This window comes from Sminthopsis crassicaudata, chromosome 2 (genome assembly GCF_048593235.1).
Source record: "Sminthopsis crassicaudata isolate SCR6 chromosome 2, ASM4859323v1, whole genome shotgun sequence".
Classification (NCBI taxonomy): Eukaryota; Metazoa; Chordata; class Mammalia; order Dasyuromorphia; family Dasyuridae; genus Sminthopsis; species Sminthopsis crassicaudata.
Genome location: NC_133618.1, coordinates 562967997 through 562992952, shown reverse-complemented (window position 1 = coordinate 562992952; position 24956 = coordinate 562967997). Strand labels below are relative to the sequence as shown.

The window sequence follows — 24956 nt, the reverse complement described above, 5'->3', positions numbered from 1 at the left end:
GGGACACTTGGAAAGAGAGCCTGGAGAAGTTATCCAGAATGGATAAAGAGATCAAATCATTGAGAAACAAAATTAGTGAATTAGAAAAGTCAAACAACTCCAAGGAAAACAGGATTAGTGAACTGGATAAAGAAATCAGCTCTCTATAAAATAAAATGGATAAAATGGAAAAAAATCCCATAGAAGATAAAAACACAATTGGACAATTACAAAAAGATATAAAAAAAGTGAGTGAAGAAAGTACATCATTGAATTAGACTCGAACAAGTAGAAATGAATGACTCAAGGAGAAAGCAAGAGGTAGTCAAGCAAAACCAGAGAAATGAAACAATTGAAAAGAATGTCAAGTACCTTATTAGAAAGACAACAGGCCTGGAAAACAGATCCAGGAGAGACAATTTGAGAATAATCGGACTCCCTGAAAAATGTGAGGAAAAAAAAAAGCTTGGACACTATTTTCAAGGAAATTATCAAAGAGAACTGCCCAGACGTTTTGGAAACAGAGGGTAAAATAGACATAGAAAAAATTCATTGATCACTTACTGAAAGGGATCCTAAAATCAAAATGCCAAGAAATATAGTGGCCAAGTTCAAGAACCATCAGACAAAGGAAAAGATATTGGAAGCTGCTAGAAAAAAGCAATTCAGATATGGAGGATCCACACTAAGGATAACCCAGGATCTACCAGGGTTCACATTAAAAGAACAAAGGGCCTGGAACATGATATTCTGAAAGGCTAAGGAACTTGGTATGCAGCCAAGAATAACTTACCCAGCAATAATGAGCATCGTTTTCCAGGGAAGAAGATGGACATTTAATGAAATAAATGAATTCCATCTATTTTTGATAAAAAAAAAAACCAGACCTACATAAAATGTTTGATCTTCAAATACAGAACACAAGAGATTTCTAAAAAGGTAAAAAGAAATCTTGAGAACTATACTTCTGCCATAAAATATGTAAAGAACATATGTATAATTTGTCCTAGAAGCTAGAGGTGGAAAGGAAATTATATCATAAAAAAGTGTAAAGTGGTGGTACTACATCTCATGAAGAGGCAAAGGTAACTTATTATATCTGAGAGAAAGAAAGGAGGGGGATGAACATAGTGTGTATCAATAGACATATTCGATTTATGCTGAAACTTCTTCCACTTCATTGAAAAGTGAGAGGGAAGGAGTAAGCTAAGGGGAAGGGAATACAAAAATTGTGAGGAAAGGGGTAAAATAAGTGGAGGAACTTTAAGGTGGGGGAGGGATACTAAAAAGGGAGGGCTGTGAAAAGCAAGTGGTGTTCACAAGTTTAATACTGGGTAGGGGGGAAAGAGGGAAGGAAAGGGGAAAAACATAAGCAGGGGTTAAAAGGATGCAATCAATATAGAATTAGTCATTTTAACTATAAATGTGAATGGGGCAAACTCCCTCATAAAGAGGAAGCAGTTAGCAGACTGGATTAAAAGTCAGAATCCTACTATATGTTGTTTACAGGAAACACACCTGAAACAGGGTGATACATTCAAACTAAAAGTAAAAGGGTAGAGCATAATCTACTATGGTTCAGGCAAAGCCAAAAAAGCAAGGGTAGCCATACTCATCTTAGATCAAGCAAAAACAAAAATTGATCTAATTAAAAGAGATAAGGAAGGGCATTATATCCTGCTAAAGGGTAGCATCAATAATGAAGCAGAATCAATATTAGACATATATGCACCAAGTAATGCAGCATCTAAATTCTTGAAAGAGAAATTAAGAGAGCTGCAAGAAGAAATAGACAGCAAAACTATAATAGTGGGAGATCTCAACCTTACACTCTCAGAATTAGATAAATCAAACCACAAAGTAAATAAGAAAGAAGTCAAAGAGGTAAATAGAATAATAGAAAAGTTTGATATGATAGATCTTTGGCAAAAGCTAAATGGAGACAGAAAGGATTATACTTTCTTCTCAGCAGTTCATGGACCCTATATAAAAATTGATCATATACTAAGGCATAAAAACCTCAAAATCAAATGAAGTAAGGCAGAAATAGTAAATGCATCCTTTTCAAACCAGAATGCAATCAAAATTACATTTAACAAAAAGCTAGGGGAAAATAGACCAAAAAATAATTGGAAACTAAATAATCTGATACTAAAGAAAGATTAGGTAAAACAGCAAATCATAGGTATAATTAATAACTTCACCCAAGAAAATTACAATAATGAGACATCATACCAAAATGTGTGGGATACAGCCAAAGCAGTAATAAGTAATAAGTTTTATATTTCTACAGGCCTACTTACATAAAATAGAGAAAGAGAGGGCCAACGAATTGGGCTTACAACTAAAATTACTAGAAAAGGAACAAATTAAAAACCCCCAGACAAAGACAAAAATTGAAATTCAAAAAATAAAAGGTGAGATTAATAAAATTGAAAGTAAAAAAATCTATTAAATTAATTAATAAAACTAAGATTTGGTTCTATGAGAAAACCAACAAAATAGACAAACCCTTAGTAAACCTGATTAAAAAAAGGAAAGAGAAAAAGCAAATTGTTAGTCTTATAAATGAAAACGGAGAACTCACCACTAATGAAGAGGAAATTAGAACAATAGTTAGGAGCTACTTTGCTCAACTTTATGCCAATCAATTCGATAACTTAAATGAAATGGAAGAATACCTTCAAAAATATAGCTTGGCCAGATTAACAGAGGAAGAAGTAAGTAGCCTAAATAGTCCCATTTCAGAAAAAGAAATAAAACAAGCTATTAACCAACTTCCTAAGAAAAAATCCCCAGGACCAGATGGATTTACATGTGAATTCTACCAAATATTTAAATAACCACTAACTCCAATGCTATATAAACTATTTGAAAAAATAGGGATTGAAGGAGTCCTACCAAACTCCTTTGATGACACAGACATGGTACTGATACCTAAACCAGGTAGATCGAAAACTGAGAAAGAAAACTATAGACCAATTTCCTTAATGAACATTGATGCTAAAATCTTAAATAAGATATTAGCAAAAAGACTTAAAAAATCATCCCCAGGATAATACACTATGACCAAGTGGGATTTATACCAGGAATGCAGGCCTGGTTTAATATTAGGAAAACTATTAGTATAATTGACCATATTAATAATCAAATTAATAAAAACCATATGATCATCTGAATAGATGCAGAAAAAGCATTTGATAAAATCCAACATCCATTCCTACTAAAAATGCTTGAGAGTATAGGAATAAATGGACTATTCCTTAAAATAATAACAAGCATATATTTAAAACCTTCAGGAAACATCATAAGTAATGGCGATAAACTAGAAGCTTTCCCTGTAAGATCAGGAGTGAAACAAGGATGCCCACTATCACCATTACTATTCAATATAGTACTAGAAACTCTAGCCTCGGCAATAAGAGCCGAGAAAGAGATTCAAGGAATTAGAGTAGGAAATGAGGAAATCAAATTATCACTCTTTGCAGATGACATGATGGTATAATTAGAGAACCCCAAAGACTCTGCTAAAAAGCTATTAGAAATAATTCAGAGTTTTAGCAAAGTGGCAGGATACAAAAAAAATCCACATAAATCCTCAGCATTTTTATATATCACCAACACAATCCAACACCAAGAGATACAGAGAGAAATTCCATTCAAAATGATGGTTGATAGTATAAAATATTTGGGAATATATCTACCAAAGGAGAGTCAGGAATTATATGATCAAAATTACAAAACACTTGCCACAAAAATAAAGTCAGATTTAAATAATTGGAAAGACATTAAGTGCTCTTGGATAGGCCGTGCAAATATAATTAAGATGACAATACTCCCTAAACTAATCTATTTATTTAGTGCTATACCAATCAGACTCCCAAGAAAGTATTTTAATGACCTAGAAAAAATAACAACAAAATTCATATGGAAAAACAAAAGAGAATTTCAAGGGAATTAATGAAAAAAATTAAATGAAGGTGGTATAGCAATACCTGATCTAGAACTGTATTATAAAGCAACAGTCACCAAAACCATTTGGTATTGGGTAAGAAATAGACTAGTTGATCAGTGGCATAGGTTAGGTTCACAGGGCAAGATAGTGAATAAATATAGCAACCTAGTGTTTGATAAACCCAAAGATCCTAAATCTTGCGATAAGAATTCATTATTTGACAAAAACTGCTGGGAAAACTGGAAATTAGTATGGCAGAAACTAGGCATGGACCCACATTTAACACCACATACTAAGATAAGATCAAAGTGGGTCCAAGATTTAGGCATAAAGAATGAAATCATAAATAAATTGGAGGAACATGGGATGGTTTACCTCTCGGACTTGTGGAAGAAGAAGAAGTTTGTGTCCAAGGGAGAACTAGAGACCATTATTGATCACAAAATAGAAAATTTTGATTATATAAAATTAAGAAGCTTTTGTACAAAGAAAACAAATGCAAACAAGATTAGAAGGGAAGGAACAAATTGGGAAAACGTTTTTACAGTTAAAGGTTCTGATAAAGGCCTCATCTCCAATATATACAGAGAATTGACTTTAATTTATAAGAAATCAAGCCATTCTCCAATTGATAAATGGTCAAAGGATATGAACAGACAATTTTCAGATGATGAATTTAAAACTGTTTCCACTCATATGAAAGTGTTCCAAATCACTATTGATCAGAGAAATGCAAATTAAGACAACTCTGAGATACCACTACACACCTGTCAGATTGGCTAAGATGACAGGAACAAATAACGATGAATGTTGGAGGGGCTGTGGGAAAACTGAGACACTGATGCATTGTTGGTGGAGTAGTGAAAGAATCCAACCATTCTGGAGAGCAATCTGGAATTATGCCCAAAAAGTTATCAAAATGTGCATACCCTTTGACCCATCAGTGCTACTACTGGGCTTATATCCCAATGAAATACTAAAGAAGGGAAAGGGACCTGTATGTGCCAAAATGTTTGTGGCAGCCCTTTTTGTAGTGGCTAGAAACTGGAAAATGAATGGATGTCCATCAATTGGAGAATGGTTGGGTAAATTATGGTATATGAAGGTTATGGAATATTATTGTTCTGTAACAAATGACCAACTGGAGGAATACAGAGAAGCTTGGAGAGACTTATATCAATTGATGCTGAGTGAAACGAGTAGAACAAGGGGATCATTATACACTTCAACAAAGATACTATATGACTATGTATTCTGATGGAAGTGGGTATCTACAACATAGAGAAGAGCTAATCCAATTCCAATTGCTCAATGATGGATATAATCAGCTACACCCAGAGAAGGAACACTGGGAAATGAGGGTAAACTGAGAGCATTGGTTTTTGTTTTGTTTTGTTTTGTTTTGTTTTGTTTTGTTTTTCTTCCCAGATTATTTTTACCTTGGGAATACAATCCTTCCTTTGCAACAACAACAACAAAATTTGGTTCTGTACATATATATTGTACCTAGGATATACTATAAGATATTTAATATGTATGGGAATGCTTGACCTCTAGGGGAGGGGGTGGAGGGAAGGAGGGGAAAAACTCGGAACAGCAGGGAGTACAAGGGATAATGTTGTAAAATAATTATCTATGTATATGTACTGTCAAAGAAAATGTTATAATTATAAAAATTAATTAAAAATAAATAAATATAAATAAAAAAATTAAAAATTAAAAAAAAAAGACTATCTCAATAGTTTCAGAAAAAGTTATAGACAAAATGCAGCACCCATTCCAGTCCTAAATGGAGCTTTCCTTAACATGATAAATGTTATCTAACTAACAAGATCAACAAGAATTATCTGTAATAGAAAATAGCTAGAAGCTGTACCAATGAGACCAGAGGTTAAGGAAGAATGCTCATTATCTGTAAACATCTCTCATTTTCTTTTTCTTTTTCTTTTTTTTAAAATTTCAATTCCCTATATATTTCTTTTCAGTGTTAATGATTAAAAACAAACAAACAAACAAACAACAACAATAAAAACAAGCAAGTCAAAACAGGAAGATATTTGTGTGCTCTTTTTTTTTTTTTTTTTTTTTTTTTTTTTGCTATTTCCTTCTTTTAAATTTTTTTACTAAAGCTTTTTACTTTCAAAACATTTGCATAGATGATTTTCAATATTCACTCTTGCAATACCTTATGTTCCAAAATTTTTCTCTGCTTTCCTCAAATTTTGTCCCCCAGATGGTATGTAATCCAATATATGTTAAATATGCAAAATTCTTCTATACATATTTCTACAATTATCATGCTGTACAAAATCAAAAAGAAAAAATGGGAAAGAAAACAAAATGCAAGCCAATGACAATAAAAAGTGAAAATACTATGTTGTGATCTACACTCAGTTCCCACAGTCCTTTCTCTGGGTGCAGATGACTCTCTTCATCACAAGACTATTGGAACTGGCCTGAACCACCTCACAGTTAAAAAGAGCCACATCCATCAAAATTGGTCATCATATAATCTTGCTGTTGTATACAATATTCTAGTAGTTTTACTCACTCCACTTAGCATCAATTCATGTAAGTCTCTCCAGGCCTTTCTGAAATCATCCTGCTTTTCATTTTTTATAGAAAATAATTTTCCATAACATTCATATACCATATCTTGTTCAGCTCTTCTCCAACTGATGGGCATTCACTTAGCTTCTAGTTCCTTGCCACTACAAAAAGGGCTACTACAAACATATGTGTACACATAAGTCTTTTTCTTTTTTGAATGATTTCTTTAGGATACAGACCCACTAGAAACACTGTTGTATTAAAGGGTATGCACAGTTTGATAATTCTTTGGGCATAATTCCAAATTGCTCTTCAGAATGGTTGGATCTGTTTACAACTCCACCAACAATATATTACTATCCCATTTTACCCACATGTTCTCCAACATTCATCATTAAACAATGCCCATTATCATCACTATTATTCATCATTGTACTAGAAATGCTTGCTATAGCAATAAGAGAAGAAAAAGAAATTGAAGGAATTAGAATAGGCAATGAAGAAACAAAAGTATTACTTTTTCATATGATATCAGGGCATACTTAGAGAATTTTAAAGAATTAATTATAACAATCCAGCTAAAATAATTAATTTTTAGCAAAACTGAAGAATATAAAAGAAAGCCACATAAATCTTTACCATTTTCATTCATTACCAACAAAGTTCAGCACAAGAGATAAATAAATTTCTTTTAAAAGAATTGTGGGCAAAATAAAATATTTGGGTATCTATCTACTAAGACAAGCCCAGGAACTATATAGACATAATTACAAAATATAATTTAAAACAATTAAAGTACGATTCAAATAACTGTACGAACAATAATTCCTTATGGGTGGGTCAAACCAACATAATAAAAATAATACCTCTACCTAAATTAATTTAATTATTCAGTAATGGAAAAATAGTATATTATCAAGGGAAATAGAAAATAAATGTGCCAGATCTCAAGCTAAATGTGATAATCATCAAAACTATTTGGTACTAACAAAGAAATAGGGAGGTAAATAAACAAAATATTTAGCTATACAATACATTATAGTAAATTATCATAGTAATCTTGTGTTTGATAAATCTAAAATTACAAATTTAAGGGATGAGAACTCAAAATTTCCTAAAAAGTGCTAGAAAAAAACTGGAAAATATCATGGCAGAAATTGTGAGACTAATATCTCACATTGTATATCAAGATAAGATCAAAATGGGTACATGATTTAAACCGGAAGGGTACTACCACATGCAATTATTTACTTGTCAGATCTAAGGAGAAAATAATTTATGGAAAAATAAGCAATAGAGATAATTTCTATAAATTAAGTAGACAATTTTGATTATATCAAATCAAAAAAGTTTTCTCTAAACAAAAATAATGCAACCAAGATTAGAAAGAAAGCAGAAAACTAGAAAATAATTGTTCAGCCAGTGTCTCTGCTAAAAGCTTCATTTCTAAAATATATAGAGAACTAAATCAAATTTATAAAAAATCCTAAATAATTGGAAAGACATTCAGTGCTCTTGGATAGGCCGAGCGAATATAATCAAGGTGACAATACGCCCCAAACGAATCTATTTATTTAGTGCTATACCAATCAGACTCCCAAGAAACTATTTCAATGACCTAGAAAAAATAACAACAAAATTCATATGGAAGAATAAAAGTCGAGAATTGCAAGGGAACTAATGAAAAAAATGTCAGATGAAGGTAGTCTAAGTGTACCTGATCTAAAGCTATATTATATAGCAGCAATCACCAAAACCATTTGGTACTGGCTAAGAAATAGACCAGTAGATCAGTGGAATAGATTAGATACAAAGGACAAAAAAGGGTACATCTATAGCAATCTAATCTTTGACAAACCCAAAGATACCAACATTAGGGACAAAAATTCATTATTTGGAAAAAAACTGTTGGGAAAACTGGAAATTAGTATGGCAGAAATTAGATATGGATCCACACTTAACACCATATACCAAGATAAGATCAAAATGGGTCCATGATTTAGGCATAAAGTGGGAGATAATAAATAGATTAGAGGAACAGAGGATAGTCTACCTCTCAGACTTGTGGAGGAGGAAGGAATTTATGACCAGAGGAGAATTAGAGATCATTATTGATCACAAAATAGAAGATTTTGATTACATCAAACTAAAAAGTTTCTGTACAAACAATACTAATGCAAACAAGATTAGAAGGGAAGTAACAAATTGGGAAAATATTTTTAAAAGCAAAGGTTCTGACAAAGGTCTCATTTCCAAAATATATAGAGAACTGACCCTAATTTATAAGAAACCGAACCATTCTCCAATTGATAAATGGTCAAAGGATATGAACAGACAATTCTCAGAGGAAGAAATTGAAACTATATCCACTCATATGAAACAGTGTTCCAAATCACTACTGATCAGAGAAATGCAAATTAAGACAACTCTGAGATATCATTACACACCTGTCAGATTGGCTAAGATGACAGGAACAAATAATGATGAATGTTGGAGGGGATGTGGATAAACTGGGACACTAAGACATTGCTGGTGGAGTTGTGAAAGAATCCAGCCATTCTGGAGAGCAATTTGGAACTATACCCAAAAAGTTATCAAACTGTGCATACCCTTTGACCCAGCAGTACTACTACTAGGCTTATATTCCAAAGAAATGCTAAAGAGCAGAAAGAGTCCTATATGTGCCAAAATGTTAGTGGAAGCTCTTTTTGTTGTAGCTAGAAACTGGAAGATGAATGGATGTCCATCATTTGGAGAATGGTTGTGTAAATTATGGTATATGAAGGTTATGGAATATTATTGCTCTGTAAGAAATGACCAGCAGGAGGAATACAGAGAGGCTTGGAGAGACTTACATCAACTGATGTTGAGTGAAATGAGCAGAACCAGAAGATCACTGTACACTTCAACAACAATACTGTATGAGGATGTATTCTGATGGAAGTGGAAATCTTCAACATAAAGAAGAGCCAACTCACTTCCAGTTGATCAATGATGGACAGAGGTAGCTACACCCAGAGAAGAAACACTGGGAAGTGAATGTAAATTGGTAGCACTAACATCTGTCTGCCCAGGTTACATGTACCTTCGGAATCTAATGCTTATTGTGCGATAAGAAAATTTTATTTACACACATGTATTGTATCTAGGTTATATTGTAACACATGTAAAATGTATGGGATTGCCTGTCATCGGAGGGAGGGAGTGGAGGGAGGGGTGATAATTTGGAAAAATGAATACAAGGGATAATATTATAAAAATATATATAAAAAAGAATATACCATCCATCAAATGTATGTCTTATTTACCAACTAGAAAAAAGAACATGAAAGAGTTGATGGAGCTTGAATTAGGAAAGTGTTAGAAAGACTATCTGGGAAAGATTAAGGAAAGGCTATGAGAAGATCTGTATTTGAATCTTATGGGTGGTTGATACCTTTTAAAAATCTTGGCACCTCACAAGGCATTATTTTTCCTATTTATAAATAGATGGAATTTAAATATAGCAATTCAAAGAGTCTTTTCATTATTAAATCATTAAGTAGAAAGTGATGAAACAAACTACTCCAATTAAAGCACTCATTTTTTGTCTTAGCTCATTGGTAATTCTCTAACTAGTTATTGTACAAATATAATATTTGTATAAACTTATGATACTCCATCAGTGATGGTTCTTCTTGGTTTGAATTTCCCCACTTTGATTTTAATTTCTGCTTTCTTTTTCTTTCTGCCTTTATTTTTTAACATGTTTGATAAATTAATTACTTCTCTGGAAAGTACTTAGGCTTTGAACCATCCTGCAGGAGGTCTCACTCTAAGTTTGATAATGGGTTCTCGGATCAGCAAACTTACTGACTACTTAATACTATAAAAGCTAATAGAATCAAACAAAAACACAGAGAAAAAGATAGCATTCTGAAAATTAATGAAAAGCTGATGAATTTCCCTAGACTGCCTGAGGAAAGTTATTTGAAGTTTGCCTAAATATAAAGTGCATTCATTAAGTGCTTCTCTCCTCTTTGGGTAAATCTCAGAGGTTTTCAGCGGCCTTAAATTTTTGGAATACTAAGTCAAGGAGTTGCTATTTGTAGAGGGGGAGGGGAAAAACAATTTATATTTGAAAACATTTTTTCAACTGAAAGGAGTCAAATATCTTTCTGTAGGTCTGGCTTTCTAAATTGATAAAATTAACCACAAGAAAGCAAGTGAGTGGTTCAGTGGACCTGAGCCTAGGAAAGGAAACCATGGCCATGGTGAATCCTGACCCCACCATAGACTGATATATAACATTAGACAAGCCAGCTAACTTCACTGATCAAGTCACTAAAACCTTTTGCTCTTTGCTTGGTCCATTTGTATAATAGGAATTATATTAAGTAACTTTTGGGTTGTCATTTTAGGAAGCATTTTGTAAAAAAAAAAAAAATGATGATGCATATGTCAAATAATGTAAATATCATTTCCTTTTCCTCCTATTTTATATGTTTCTTGTTTAGACCATAATTTTACTGAATAACAATTAATTGTAGATATTTGTCTATATATAAATCATCAATTTATTTTGAATCATAACAAAAGAATCAGCAGAGATACTTTGCCTAAGAAGAACTCAGAAAAAAATAAATAAATCAAGACTACAGGGAATATTGAAGTAGGTTTTAGTTTTATTTATCCTGATAAGAGAAAGAGAGCTCCTGATCAAGTCTCAGGCTAGAACACAGCAATAGTACAGAATTGATATTAGGGTTCAAAATTGAAGATAGGACGAACTGAGGAAGAGGAGAATGAGAAATCTCATTGCCATTGCTAGATGGCAGTGATTTTGAAAAGTACATACTTTGAAATTTAAAGTTATCTTCAGTTCCAATCCCCTATATTTACATAAATGCTTTCTTTTTTTGAAAACAAAGTAACTTTATTATAAATTTTTGACAGTATATATGAATGAGTAAATTTTTTATAACATTATCCCTTGTTATCATTTTTCCAAATTATCCCCTCCCTCCCTCTACTCCCTTCCCTAGATGACAGGCAATCCCATACATTTTACATGTGTTACAGTATAACCTAGATACAATACATAAATGCTTTCAATTCCTAAAACTCAAAGTTCCTTATAAGACCTTGTGGAAGAATTACTAAGTATTAACACTAAAGCATAAGCAATGTATCCATCAGAGATGTCTCTGGATGCACAATTGTGCTGTACAAGGTCTTATTCATTCCATCACTGGGGGATATATATCCTTACTATTTACAAAAAAGCCAAGAAACTCAGAAGAAACTAATGAAAATGCCCTGCTTTTCTCAAGCCTAGGCATAGTCTTATAAGACAGGCTTCCTGTAAGAATTATTTTGCTGTATGGGGAGAAGTTGTAAAATAATTCCACGGCTTTGAGAAAAGCTTTGAGAAAAATCATAATCAGTGAGAGAAAGAATTCCAGAACCTAGTGTTTGAAGAGACATATAAATTAAAATTTAAGGACCAAAAAAAAAGATTGCTAATACAACTATATTTGTATTACATGTTTTGGAAAGTTTGTTGGGGAGTTCCACTTCAGATATGGGGAAAATTCAATGTGAGATCAGAGGAAAACCTTTCTCCCTTGAAAATCAAGAAGGAACTAAGCTAATATCCTCTTAAACGTCAGAATTAACTCTATCTGTTCAATGTGCTGATAATTACATTTATAATCCAAAAACATAAGTTGTAAGAGTACCCTTTTTAAATTTTAAATGGAGTATGAGCATCTCCAAAAATTAATACAATATCTGAAGGTGATATTTTTGTCCCTTCTTGGTCTCTTATGAAATTTAACACTAGAAAAGCAATAGCTGCATTTAGATGCTGAGAAGATCACAGGGCAAAATGAAGGGATAATAATTTGAAATTGGGAGAAAATCCTAGAAAATCTGAGGTTAGTGATGTGCAAATATAAATCTTTAGGTTTTCTTTAATTTTTAAGGGATGTGGGCTTGTTTAGAGGATCAAAGGCAAATAAAGGAGCTTTAGTAGAGAGCAGCAAAAAGTAATTGAAGAACAAATATCAAGATGAACTGTGGCTGACTCAGCAAAAATACTCAATGACCTTGGAAAAGACTTGTCACAATAGATAAATGGTACCTTTTGGAGAAGTAGTTTAACATTCCTATAATGCATGCACAATTATTTCTGGGGATGAATTGGAAGAGAGGAAAATACCTCTTATGTTTGTAAAAAAAAAAATCTTACATGATGGACACTCAAGTAGAGAGGAAAGGGTTGGAAGGGAGGGGAAAATCTTGTGTGTGTGTTTCATTTTCAGCTACAGTCTGTGAGTAAATAACCATGATTGCTGTCCTTTCTCTGGGCATGACAAATGGGAAGTTACTCCATAAGTGTTGACTAAACTCTAATCGCTTTTATGGCAAATGAGGCATGAAACCTATTGTCAAAAAACATGATGTCCGAAGTATAGAGCAGCACTTTATCTTCCCAACAGTTTCCTCAGAGATCTGAACCAGCTAAAGGGCCTGGGATACTTCAACAATTGTACTCTGAGCCCTTTTACAGGCTAAATATGAACGAAGGTCTATTTGGACAGCATGTTCTATTTTATGGAAGTGTTTTTTTTTTTTTTTTTTTTTTTTTTTTCCTGAATGATGGTGGAAACTATAAATAGAGAGAAGTTAACCTTCAATTGGAAAAGATGCAGGTGGTTATGTATCAGGGGTCTCTTCCTGCAAGTCCATTGAGAAATGTGCTGCACAACATCACAGAATCTTTCCAACTCAGTATTGGCCATTTAAGTGAGGATCCTAATGGTAATGAAATATCCTGGGGATAATTCCTCAGCTATTCTTTCATCTGACTTAAAAGGAGAAGTGTGTTGCTTAGAAACAAGAGACAGTCCCAAACAGCTAACTCTTGGTTTCATTCTGGTAAGTGAGAAATGACTCCCTCTCAAAATACATATAAGAAGGTCACTCCCCAGTACACTTTTGGGTCAAATATATTTGCATGCAGTTTTCTCTACCACCAGGTGGCCTCTAGGTCTCAAGGGCACTTTGCACTGAGGCTCAGATAGTTTCTTATCGGTTGCCTTAAAGCTCATGTGAAAATATTTTATGATTTAAACATTTAGAAAAATCAGACAGAAGGTATCTCCCTCCCTTATGTGCTTATTCTAATTCAAGGAATTTTCCCTCCCTCTTTAGCCTCTAGCTCTGAGGCTCTGAGACTGATTCAATTCAACAAGTTGAAGAACCATTCATTAAGTATAAACTATCTATTAGTTTCAGATTAGAGTGAGTGGGCATTAATTCTAAAGTAGCTTCCAGATATTAGAGAAGAATAAGTATTGTGGGATGTTGAATCTTATCTCTTATGATAGCCTGTGTTCTAGTCATATTACTTGATCCTTGACACTTTATTTTTCAGATTCATGTTAGAAACTGGGCTTCCTTGAAGGAGTTCTCTTGTTCTACATTACAGGCAATTGATCCTTACTATATTTGGCACAATCAATTCTACTAGAGGCAGCACAGACAATCCTGTTCAATCTTCCTCACTTAATAAGGAAGAAACAACTGCATGGAGCTGAGACAATTGGGAAAGGGCTAAAGGAAAAGACAAATTGAGATATTTTAAGTTCTGACAGGTGGAAATGTTTGCTGAGGCTGATCACAGTGATATCACACATGGCAAGGCATAGAAGGGGGTGAAGAAAATATGAGGAGAGAGTACTATTAGAAAGCAGAAAATGGACAATCATGTCCCTAGAGAGCAGAAGAATTTGTCTTAGTTTTCTCCATGGCCTATGATCAAAATCAAGATGTATTGAGTGAGCTAATTAATTTATTGAAGTAATTAGGGATATAAGAAACTAGTAACATCTGAAGCAGATAGAATTTGTACCACTTGTTATTGACTAGTCATTTGCTGACAAGTCTCTTTGGAGAGGAAGCCTGAGTTAGGCAACTTAAAATGAGTTAAAAAGAGGTAGAGACTAAACCCTCTCATCCATAGACACACGCATATCCCTAGGATTTATACAAGAAATTATTACTTACTTTTGTTTTCACCATAAAATGTGATATACACAGTCAATAAACACTTATTAGTATCTACTATGTGCCAGATACTGTGCTAAATTTTGAGGATAAAATGAAAGGCAAAAGGTAGTCCCCACTCTCAAGGCATTCAGATCTAATATAGTTGAAAACAATAATATATAGGCAAGATACATGCAGAATAAAGCAATTGTATTCTTTAAAAGTTTTCTAGTAGAATTGTTATCTATCACTACATTTTCCCTGCTTAAATGACCATACTTATAATATTTGCTATGTACTCAACACATGCACACCTAAATCGGGCTCTTTTAGCTTTTTTTCTATTTAAAGATCTCTCTCTCTCTCTCTCTCTCTCTCTCTCTCTCTCTCTCTCTCTCTCTCTCTCTCTCTCTCTCTCTCTCTCTCTCTCTCTCTCTCTCTCTCTTCCTCCTCAGTTGCTTTCTTCCCTTCCTCACTATATCAGGAACCAAAAAGGATGCAAAATCAGTTAATATGGTCTCTGAACTTACAGAGCTTATAGAATGGTTAAAGATAAAATTTCTACACAAATAAATAGTTTACAAAATATAGCATAAGACATGCATAAATAAATTAAAATGCAACATTTCCCTTTCCATATTTTGTTTCCAAATACCATTAGACAATGATTAAACTATAGGCTAAGTACCTGTGGTAGAAAATGATGAAGATGTAACGGTAAAAAACATATGTTTCTTGTCTCTTTGAGTTTTATGATTAAAAATAGTAAAATATCCATGGAAATAACTATAAACAAAAATAAAATGTGTGTGGATAAAAAATAAACTAACCTTCCTTCAATTTTACAGATAACAGAATATAATTGAAATGGAACAAACTTCCTAAAATTCTGTTTCTAGCTATCCTTAAAATGTTCCAAAGTGAGGGATCCTCTTAAATTATCACTAAAACCATTGTCTTTACAAATTCAGAACTTTTAATTTCCAATGTTTTCTCAATCCTATTAACTCAAAAACATTCCCTTCTCATTTATAAACATAATCTATCATAGAAGTCCAATTAGTTCTAGTTTCCTGATGATCCTGAAAGCTTACCTGTGAAGCTGGTGTCCTAGAATATCCTCCCTGGAATCTAGCAAGGCAGAAGCTTTGGCCATGAACTCAGAACCACAGGTTAATGATTTGAGCTGCAGAAGAAATAGGCCCAGACAGAATGTGGCTCCCATCTCCTCCAGTTCACGTGTTCCCAGCTGTAAATCCTATCAATGAGATACAACTCTGAATTAATGAATGATATTTACAACCAGAGAATTATATCAACTTTAGACTGTAAGTGTAGCCTCCTAGTTTCTCTTTCTAAGAAATCAGTTAGTTGATAATATGTTCCAACTATTCATAGTATACACCATATCTGAAATCTACTAATGTAGTCAGTTACAAATGATATTCAATAACGTGAAAACTCATTGAAGATAAGAACTATTTTACTTTTGCTGTTGCACACTTAGAATCTAGCAAAATATATCACAAATATTCAGCATATAATAAATGTTGAATTGGATTGGATTGCAATGGAAATAAAAAACATCTGCATCTAATCTAAAAAAAAGCCAATTTCCTGGAGGAAAAGATGAAAACTAAAGATAAGAATAAAAAAGTTATCTAAACATAAATGATTAAAGCCTTAAAATGTTAGTACATTGAAAAATAAATCTGTAATAGTATTTACAGTTGAATGCTAAGCCAATGAAGTGGAAAAAATGAAGAACTTTCAAGAGAAGAAAAGGTTATTATTTAAGAGAAAGTAATGAATGGAGTTTGATGAGGCTTATTTGATGTTGTCCAATCATGTTTGACTCTTTGTTACTCCATGACCTTGGCATGCCACTAATGTCCATAAAGTTTTCTTGGCAGAGATGCTAGAGTGCTTGCTATTCTCTTCTCCAGTGGGCAAAGGCAAAAAGAAGTTAAATGAATTGCCCAGACTCACATAGCCAGTAAGTTTTGGATTTGAACTCAGGTCTTTCTGACTCAAGTCCTATTTCTTTATCCACTGGTGATAATAATTAAAAAATAGTAGTAGTGGTGGTAGCTAGCATTAATAAGAATTATATTTTATTTGAGGCTCTACCTTAAACTATTTACAAATATTATCTTATTTGATCTTTACAACAAACCTGGGGAAAAGTTTTTTTTTTTTTTTTTTTTTTTTTTTTTGTTTTGTTTGAATCAATCAGTCAATGAGTATTTATTAGGTACCTAATATGTATCAGACAATGAACTAGAGAGAAAGGATGCAAGTATCAAGAATGAAATGATCCTTATTTCTAAGGAGCTTCCATTCTAATACAGGGGACAACAAGTACATATATAAGTATATACAACCTAAATATAAAGTGAATAAATGCAAATATATTTAAATTAAATACAAGATAGTTTGGGAAGGAGATTCTAACAGTTGAGGAGATTGGGAAGGCTTCTTTTTTTTTAATTATATATATTTTTTATAATATTATCCCTTGTATTCATTTTTCCAAATTATCCCCTCCTCCTCCCTTTATTCCCTCCCCCCGATGACAGGCAATCCCATACATTTTACATGTGTTACAATATAGTCTAGGTACAATACATGTGTTTGAATAGCATTTTCTTGTTGCACAATAAACATTAGAATCCGAAGGTACATGCAACCTGGGCAGACAGATATTAGTGCTAACAATTTACATTCACTTCCCAGTGTTTCTTCTCTGGGTGTAGTACTCTGTCCACCATTGATCAACTGGAAGTGAGTTGGATCTTCTTTATGTTGAAGATTTCCACTTCCATCAGAATACATCCTCATACAGTATTGTTGTTGAAGTGTACAGTGATCTTCTGGTTCTGCTCATTTCACTCAGCATCAGTTGATTTAAGTCTCTCCAGGCCTCTCTTTATTCCTCCTGCTAGTCATTTCTTAAAGAGCAATAATGTTCCATAACCTTCATATACCACAATTTACCCAACCATTCTCCAACTGATGGACATCCATTCATCTTCCAGTTTCTAGCTACAACAAAAAGAGCTGCCACAAACATTTTGGCACATATATGTCTCTTTCCGCTCTTTAGTATTTCTTTGGGATATAATCCCAGTAGTAGCGCTGCTGGGTCAAAGGGTATGCACAATTTGATAACTTTTTGGGCATAGTTCCAGATTGCTCTCCAGAATGGCTGGATTCTTTCGCAACTCCACCAGCAATGTATTAGTGTCCCAGTTTCCCCACATCCCCTCCAACATTCACCATTATTTGTTCCTGTCATCTTAGCCAATCTGACAGGTGTGTAGTGGTATCTCAGAGTGGTCTTAATTTGCATTTCTCTGATCAGTAGTGATTTGGAACACTCTTTCATGTGAGTGGATATAGTTTCAATTTCTTCCTCTGAGAATTGTCTGTTCATATCCTTTGACCATTTATCAATTGGAGAATGGTTCGGTTTCTTATAAATTAGGGTCAGTTCTCTATATATTTTGGAAATGAGACCTTTGTCAGAAGCTTTGTTTTTAAAAATATTTTCCCAATTTGTTACTTCCCTTCTAATCTTGTTTGCATTAGTATTATTTGTACAGAAACTTTTTAGTTTGATGTAATCAAAATCTTCTATTTTGTGATCAATAATGATCTCTAGTTCTCCTCTGGTCATAAATTCCTTCCTCCTCCACAAGTCTGAGAGGTAGATTATCCTCTGTTCCTCTAATCTATTTATTATCTCCCTCTTTATGCCTAAATCATGGACCCATTTTGATCTTATCTTGGTATATAGTGTTAAGTGTGGATCCATATCTAATTTCTGCCATACTAATTTCCAGTTTTCCCAACAGTATTTTCCGAATAATGAATTTTTATCCCTAATGTTGGTATCTTTGGGTTTGTCAAAGATTAGGTTGCTATATATGTATCCTTTTTTGTCCTTCGTATCTAATCTGTTCTACTGATCTACCGGTCTATTTCTTAGCCAATACCAAATGGTTTTGGTGACTGCTGCTATATAATATAGCTTTAGATCAGGTACACTTAGACCACCTTCCTCTGAGGTTTTTTTCATTAGTTCCCTTGCAATTCTCGACATTTTATTCTTCCATATGAATTTTGTTGTTATGTTTTCTAGGTCATTGAAATAGTTTCTTGGGAGTTTGATTGGTATAGCACTAAATAAATAGATTAGTTTGGGGAGTATTGTCATCTTTATTATATTCGCTCGGCCTATCCAAGAGCACTGAATGTCTTTCCAATTATTTAAATCTGATTTTATTTTTGTGGCAAGTGTTTTGTAATTTTTCTCATATAATTCCTGACTTTTCTTTGATAGATGGATTCCCAAATACTTTATACTCTCAACATTTGTTTGGAATATAATTTCTCTTTGTATCTCTTGCTGTTGCATTTTATTAGTGATATATAAAAATGCCGAGGATTTATGTGGATTTATTTTGTATCCTGCCACTTTGCTGAAATTTTGAATTATTTCTAGTAGCTTTTTAGCAGAGTCTTTGGGGTTCTCTAAGTATACCATCATGTCATCTGCAAAGAGTGATAGTTTAATTTCCTCATTTCCTACTCTAATTCCTTGAATCTCTTTCTCGGCTCTTTCTACCAAGGCTAGCGTTTCTAGTACTATATTGAATAGTAATGGTGATAGTGGGCAACCTTGTTTCACTCCTGATCTTACTGGGAAAGGTTGCAGTTTATTTCTATTGCATATTATGCTTACTGAAGGTCTTAAATATATGCTCCTGATTATTCTAAGGAATAGTCCATTTATTCCTATACTCTCAAGAGTTTTTAGTAGGAATGGATGTTGGATTTTGTCAAATGCTTTTTCTGCATCTATTGAGATGATCATATGGTTCTTATTAATTTGATTATGAATATGGTCAATTATATTAATAGTTTTCCTAATATTAAACCAGCCCTGCATTCCTGGAATAAATCCTACTTGATCATAGTGTATTATCCTGGAGATGATTTTCTGAATTCTTTTTGCTAATATCTTATTTAAGATTTTAGCATCAATATTCATTAAGGAGATTGGTCTATAATTTTCTTTCTCAGTTTTCGATCTACCTGGTTTAGGTATCAGTACCATGTCTGTGTCATAAAAGGAGTTTGGTAGGACTCCTTCATCCCCTATTTTTTCAAATAATTTATATAACATTGGGGCTAATTGTTCTTTAAATGTTTGGTAGAATTCACATGTGAATCCATCTGGCCCTGGGGATTTTTTCCTGGGGAGTTGATTAATAGCTTGTTCTATTTCTTTTTCTGAAATGGGACTATTTAAGCAATTTATCTCCTCCTCTGTTAATCTAGGGAGCCTATATTTTTGGAGGAAGTCATCCATTTCACTTAAGTTATCAAATTTATTGGCACAAAGTTGGGCAAAGTAACTCCTTATTATTTCTCTAATTTCCTCTTCATTGGTGGAAAGATCCCCCTTTTCCTTTGTAAGACTATCAATTTGATTTTCCTCTTTCTTTTTTTTGATCAAATTTACCAAAGGTTTATCTATTTTATTGGCTTTTTCATAAAACCAACTCTTGGTTTTATTTATTAATTCAATAGTTTTTTTACTTTCAATATTATTGATTTCTCCTTTTAATTTTTGTATTTCAAGTTTAATTTTTGGTTGGGGGTTTATAATTTGGTCTTTTTCTAGCCTTTTAAGTTGTAAGCCCAATTCGTTAATCTTCTCTTTCTCTATTTTCTTCAAATAAGCCCCTAAAGATATAAAATTTCCCCTTATTACTGCTTTAGCTGCATCCCAAAGACTTTGATATGATGTCTCATCATTGTCATTATCTTGGGTGAAATTGTTAATTGTTTTTATAATTTGCTCTTTCACCCAGTCATTCTTTAAGATGAGATTATTCAGTTTCCAATTACTTTTTGGTCTATTTACCCCTAACTTTTTACTGAATGTAGCTTTTATTGCATTGTGATCTGAGAAGAAGGCATTTATTATTTCTGCCTTCCTACATTTAATTTTGAGATCTTTATGTCCTAATATATGGTCTATTTTTGTATAGGATCCATGAACTGCTGAGAAGAAAGTATATTCCTTTCTATTGCCATTCAGTTTTCTCCAAAGGTCTATCATACCTAGTTTTTCTAATGTTCTATTTACTTTTTTAATTTCTTTCTTGTTTGTTTTGTGGTTTGATTTGTCTAAATCTGAGAGTGCAAGGTTGAGATCTCCCACTATTATAGTTTTACTGTCTATTTCTTCTTGCAGTTCTCTTAACTTTTCCTTTAGAAAGTTAGATGCTATACCACTTGGTGCATATATGTTCAGTATTGATATGGCTTCATTATTTATGCTACCTTTCAGCAGGATATAGTTTCCTTCCTTATCTCCTTTAACGAGATGTACTTCTGCTTTTGCTTGATCTGAGATAAGGATAGCTACCCCTGCTTTTTTGGCTTTACCTGAAGCATAATAGGCTATGTTCCAACCTTTTACCTTTACTCTGTATGTATCTCCCTGCTTTAAGTGTCTCTCCTGTAGACAACATATTGTAGGGTTCTGCTTTTTGATCCAGTCTGCTATCTGTCTCCGTTTGATGGGATCGTTCATCCCATTTACATTTACAGTTAAAATTACTAATTCTGTATTTCCTGCCATCGTATTATCCCCAGATTATGCTTTTTTCCCTTGACCCCCCTGATCCCCCTCCACGATATTTAATTTACAGACCCCCCTTGTGACGCGCAACCCTCCCTTTTTTTTTTTTTAGTATCCCTCCCCCCTCCCTCTAAGTCCCTTCACTTATTCTCCTTTTCCTTTTCCCTTTTCCTCTCCCCCCTTTTAATGAGGTGAGAGAAAATTCTCTGAAAAACAAATATGTTAATTATTTACTCTTTGAGCCTCTCCTGATGAGAGTAAGATTCATACAATGATTCTCCCCCTCACTAAGTTCCCTCAGATATGGTGTATTTTCTATGCCTCTTCCTGGGATGTAGTTTCCCTCTTTTTATCATTCCTTCCCCTTTTTCTGAACCGACCTCCTTCCCTTTACTACACCCCCCTTTTTTTCTTTTATATCAGTAAAATCAAATTATCCTTGAGTACTTTTTATATACCCACAACAGAGTTACAGTTCTCAAGGGTTCTGTGTACCTTTTTCTGTTTCTCTTCAGTCTTGTGGATGTAGATCAAATTTTTTGTTTAAATCTGGTTTTTTTCTTAGAAACATATAGAATTCCTCTCTTTCATTGAATGACCATCTTTTTCCATGGAAAAAGATGCTAAACTTAGCTGGGTAGTTCATTCTTGGTTGCAGTCCTTGATCTTTGGCCTTATGGAATATCAGGTTCCAGGCCCTTCTATCTTTTAATTTGGAGGCAGCCAGATCTTGGGTGACCCTTATTGTGGCACCTTGGTATTTAAATTGTTTTTTTTTTCTAGCTGCTTGCAGGATTTTCTCCTTTGTGTGGTAATTCTGCAGCTTAGCCACTATATTCCGTGGTGTTCTTTTTTTAGGGTCTATTTCAGAAGGAGTTCGATGAATTCTTTCCACATCTACTTTCCCTTCTGTTTCTATTATCTCTGGACAGTTCTCTTTGATAATTTCCTGTAAAATAGAATCTAGGCTCTTTTTTCGGTCATAGTTTTCTGGAAGTCCAATAATCCGCAGATTATCTCTCCTAGATCTATTTTCCAGGTCTATAGGTTTTCCCAGTAAGTATTTGACGTTGTTCTCCAGCTTCTCATTTTTTTTGTTTTGTTTGACTGATTCTTGGGTTCTCTGTGAATCATTCGTTTCTATTTGTTCCATCCTGACTTTTAAGGAGTTATTTTCTTCTTTCACAGTTTTTAGTTCTTTTTGTAAATGCCCAATTTCATTTTTAAATGAATTATTTTGCTCTATTGAATTTTTTTCCATTTCCCTAATTTTTTTTTGAGAATTATTTTCTTTTTCCAATTCAGAAATTCTATTTTCTTGAGACTTTTTTATCTTTTCCAATTCAGAAATCCTACTTTCCTGTGTTTTTTTAAGATTTTCTAATTCATAAATTTTGTTTCCCTGCATCTCTTGTGAATTCTTTATTTTTTCCAATTCCAATTTCAGGACGTTGTTATTCTCTATCATAGTTTCCCTTTCCTTTCCCCATTTTTCTTCAAACTCCCTCAATTTTTTAAGAGTTTCTTCTAGGAGAGAGTTATGTGATGGGGGGCAGGAATAGTTCCCCTTTAGGTTGTTATCTGCTGTCTCTCTGCTGTTAACTTCCTTGGGGTTAGATACCCGCTCTTTCTCTGTATAGAAGGAATCTATAGTTTTTCTGGCCTTTTTGCTCATATTTAAAAAAAATCTTTTGGGGTCTGTCCCTGGGGTAGGTAATTATTTATTTACTTCTTTACCAGCTTCCTCCCAGACTGGATGGATGCAGCAGCTCCTGCACCTGAGCTAAGATAGAGCTCTGGGAGAGAGTTCCCCACCCCCTCCCTGGAAGTGCCTCAGAGGTGATTAGCACTGCTGTGCTTGAGGGCGTTGAATAGTAAAGACAGCACAAAGCCCAGCCTATGTGTCCGGGTGGGGCGTGGATATCTGCATCAGGTGACGTGAGAAGCCCCTGTGCTCAAACTGGAAGTATCTGCCAGAAACCGCCGTCCCTAGTTCAAAGGTTCCGCTTCTCTGGGACTTCCTGGAGCTGAGTTCCACTCCCTCCAGCTAAGCTAGGCAGTGTGTGTTGCCTTGGGCCGTATCCACCCACTTGTCAATCTCTTAACTATTCTCAGGTGGTAGCTGAGGCCACACCCCCTGGTGCCCAGATCTGCTGAGTCACCTCCAGGGTCCTGGGAAAATCTAATCTGAGTTTTAAAATATTTTGGCTTTCTCTTCTGAACTTCTAAATAATTAGCAGAGAAGAGCTAACAGCCTGTGCCAGATTCCTTTACCTCAGTGGCTTCTCTGATCCCAGAGCCCTTCCCAGCGCAATGGGCGCAGTATGCGAGCACCCAGCCGTCTGTGCTGGCCTCTCTTCTTCCTCCCCTGGGAACTGACCTTTCCTGTTGAAACTCCAGATTCTCTTCAGCTGGTAAGTCGTGCTTCCAGTCCTTGTGGTATCTATCAGTCCTGGGCTTATTCTGAGGCTGATTTATTTAATTGGTTGTGAGTGAGTGAGGACGTTCACAGAGTTGTGTGTTTCTTCTCCGCCATCTTGGCTCTGCCTCCTTTGGGAAAAGTTTTCATTACCCCCCCCTTTTATAATTAAGAAAACTGAGGTAAACAATAGTCAAGTGACTGTCCAAGGTCACAAATCTAATAAATGTATGAGATTGGATTTGAACTCAAATTTTCCTGACTCCAGGCTTGATGCTCTAATTGCCATGTCACCTTGCTGCATCAATAAACATTCATTAAGTACTTTCTATTTTCAAGGTGTTATACCTACCATTATGGATACAAAAAAGGCAAAAAATAATCTTTCCTCACAATAAACTCACAGTCAAATGGAGAATACAATATATACCTATATACTATCATATAGCAATCATATTATCTAAGATAAATTGGAAATAATCAAAATAAAAACACTAAAATCAATGGAGATTGGGAAAGGTTTCTTATAAAAGGTAGGATTTTATTTGGGACCTGCAGGAAATCAAGGGAACTGGGAACAAGAAATATTTGGTGGAAGAAGTAAGACTGGGAATAAAAAAGAGATCAATTCTATAGGTAGAAAGGAAGTGTGCAAAGAATAAGAAGGCCAAAGTTCCATTAAAGTTCCTAGACTCTGCCATTAAATGACTGAATAAGATTGAACAAGTTTATTGATTAAGCTCTATATCTTCTTTAAGAATTTCTTACATCATGACAGGTTCACAGATTAAAAATATGAAGGAAACTTACAGGTGATCCAATAGCATCCATCCTTAAAAATAATAAAAACAAACAAACAAACAAACAAACAAACAAAACTAAGGCCAAAAGAGGTTAAATGATTTGTAAGTCAAACTGATAGTAAATTGATGTGCTGGGATTTGAACTCAGGTCTTCAGACTTCAAAGTATATTTTCCACTGTATCACATTATGATATGAGGCAAAAAAAAAGTTTAGAATTGGGAAGAATGTTAGATATCAGCTAGTATAATTACCTTATTTTACAGAGAAAGGAACAGATTCACAGAAATCAAGTGATTAGCCCAAATTTACAAAGAAAGTGAGTATCAGAAAGAGGTCTTACAACCAGTTTTTCTGACTTCTTTCTACCATATTACATCATTTCTTCAATCTGTGAAAGTTCCTTAAGATTTCTAAAAACCCATCTAATAGTACTTTCCATATATACATTTCTCAAAGACATGTTGTGACAACCAAATAAGATTAAGTATGTCGAAGTAATTTGAAAATATGAAAGGTCAAACAAAAGCAAACTTTAATTTTATTTGTATTACATAAA

At 33.9% G+C, this 24956-nt stretch overlaps 1 protein-coding gene across 1 annotated transcript in view; it reads right to left on the bottom strand.

The window, feature by feature from the left end:
* Positions 1-24956, bottom strand: part of AGBL1 (AGBL carboxypeptidase 1) — a 1143822-nt gene that overhangs the window by 337089 nt on the left and 781777 nt on the right. Inside the window, exon 22 of the mRNA XM_074285224.1 lies at positions 15613-15776. Within this exon, the coding sequence (XP_074141325.1) occupies positions 15613-15776 (164 nt within the window). The remainder of the gene's footprint in view (positions 1-15612; positions 15777-24956) is intronic.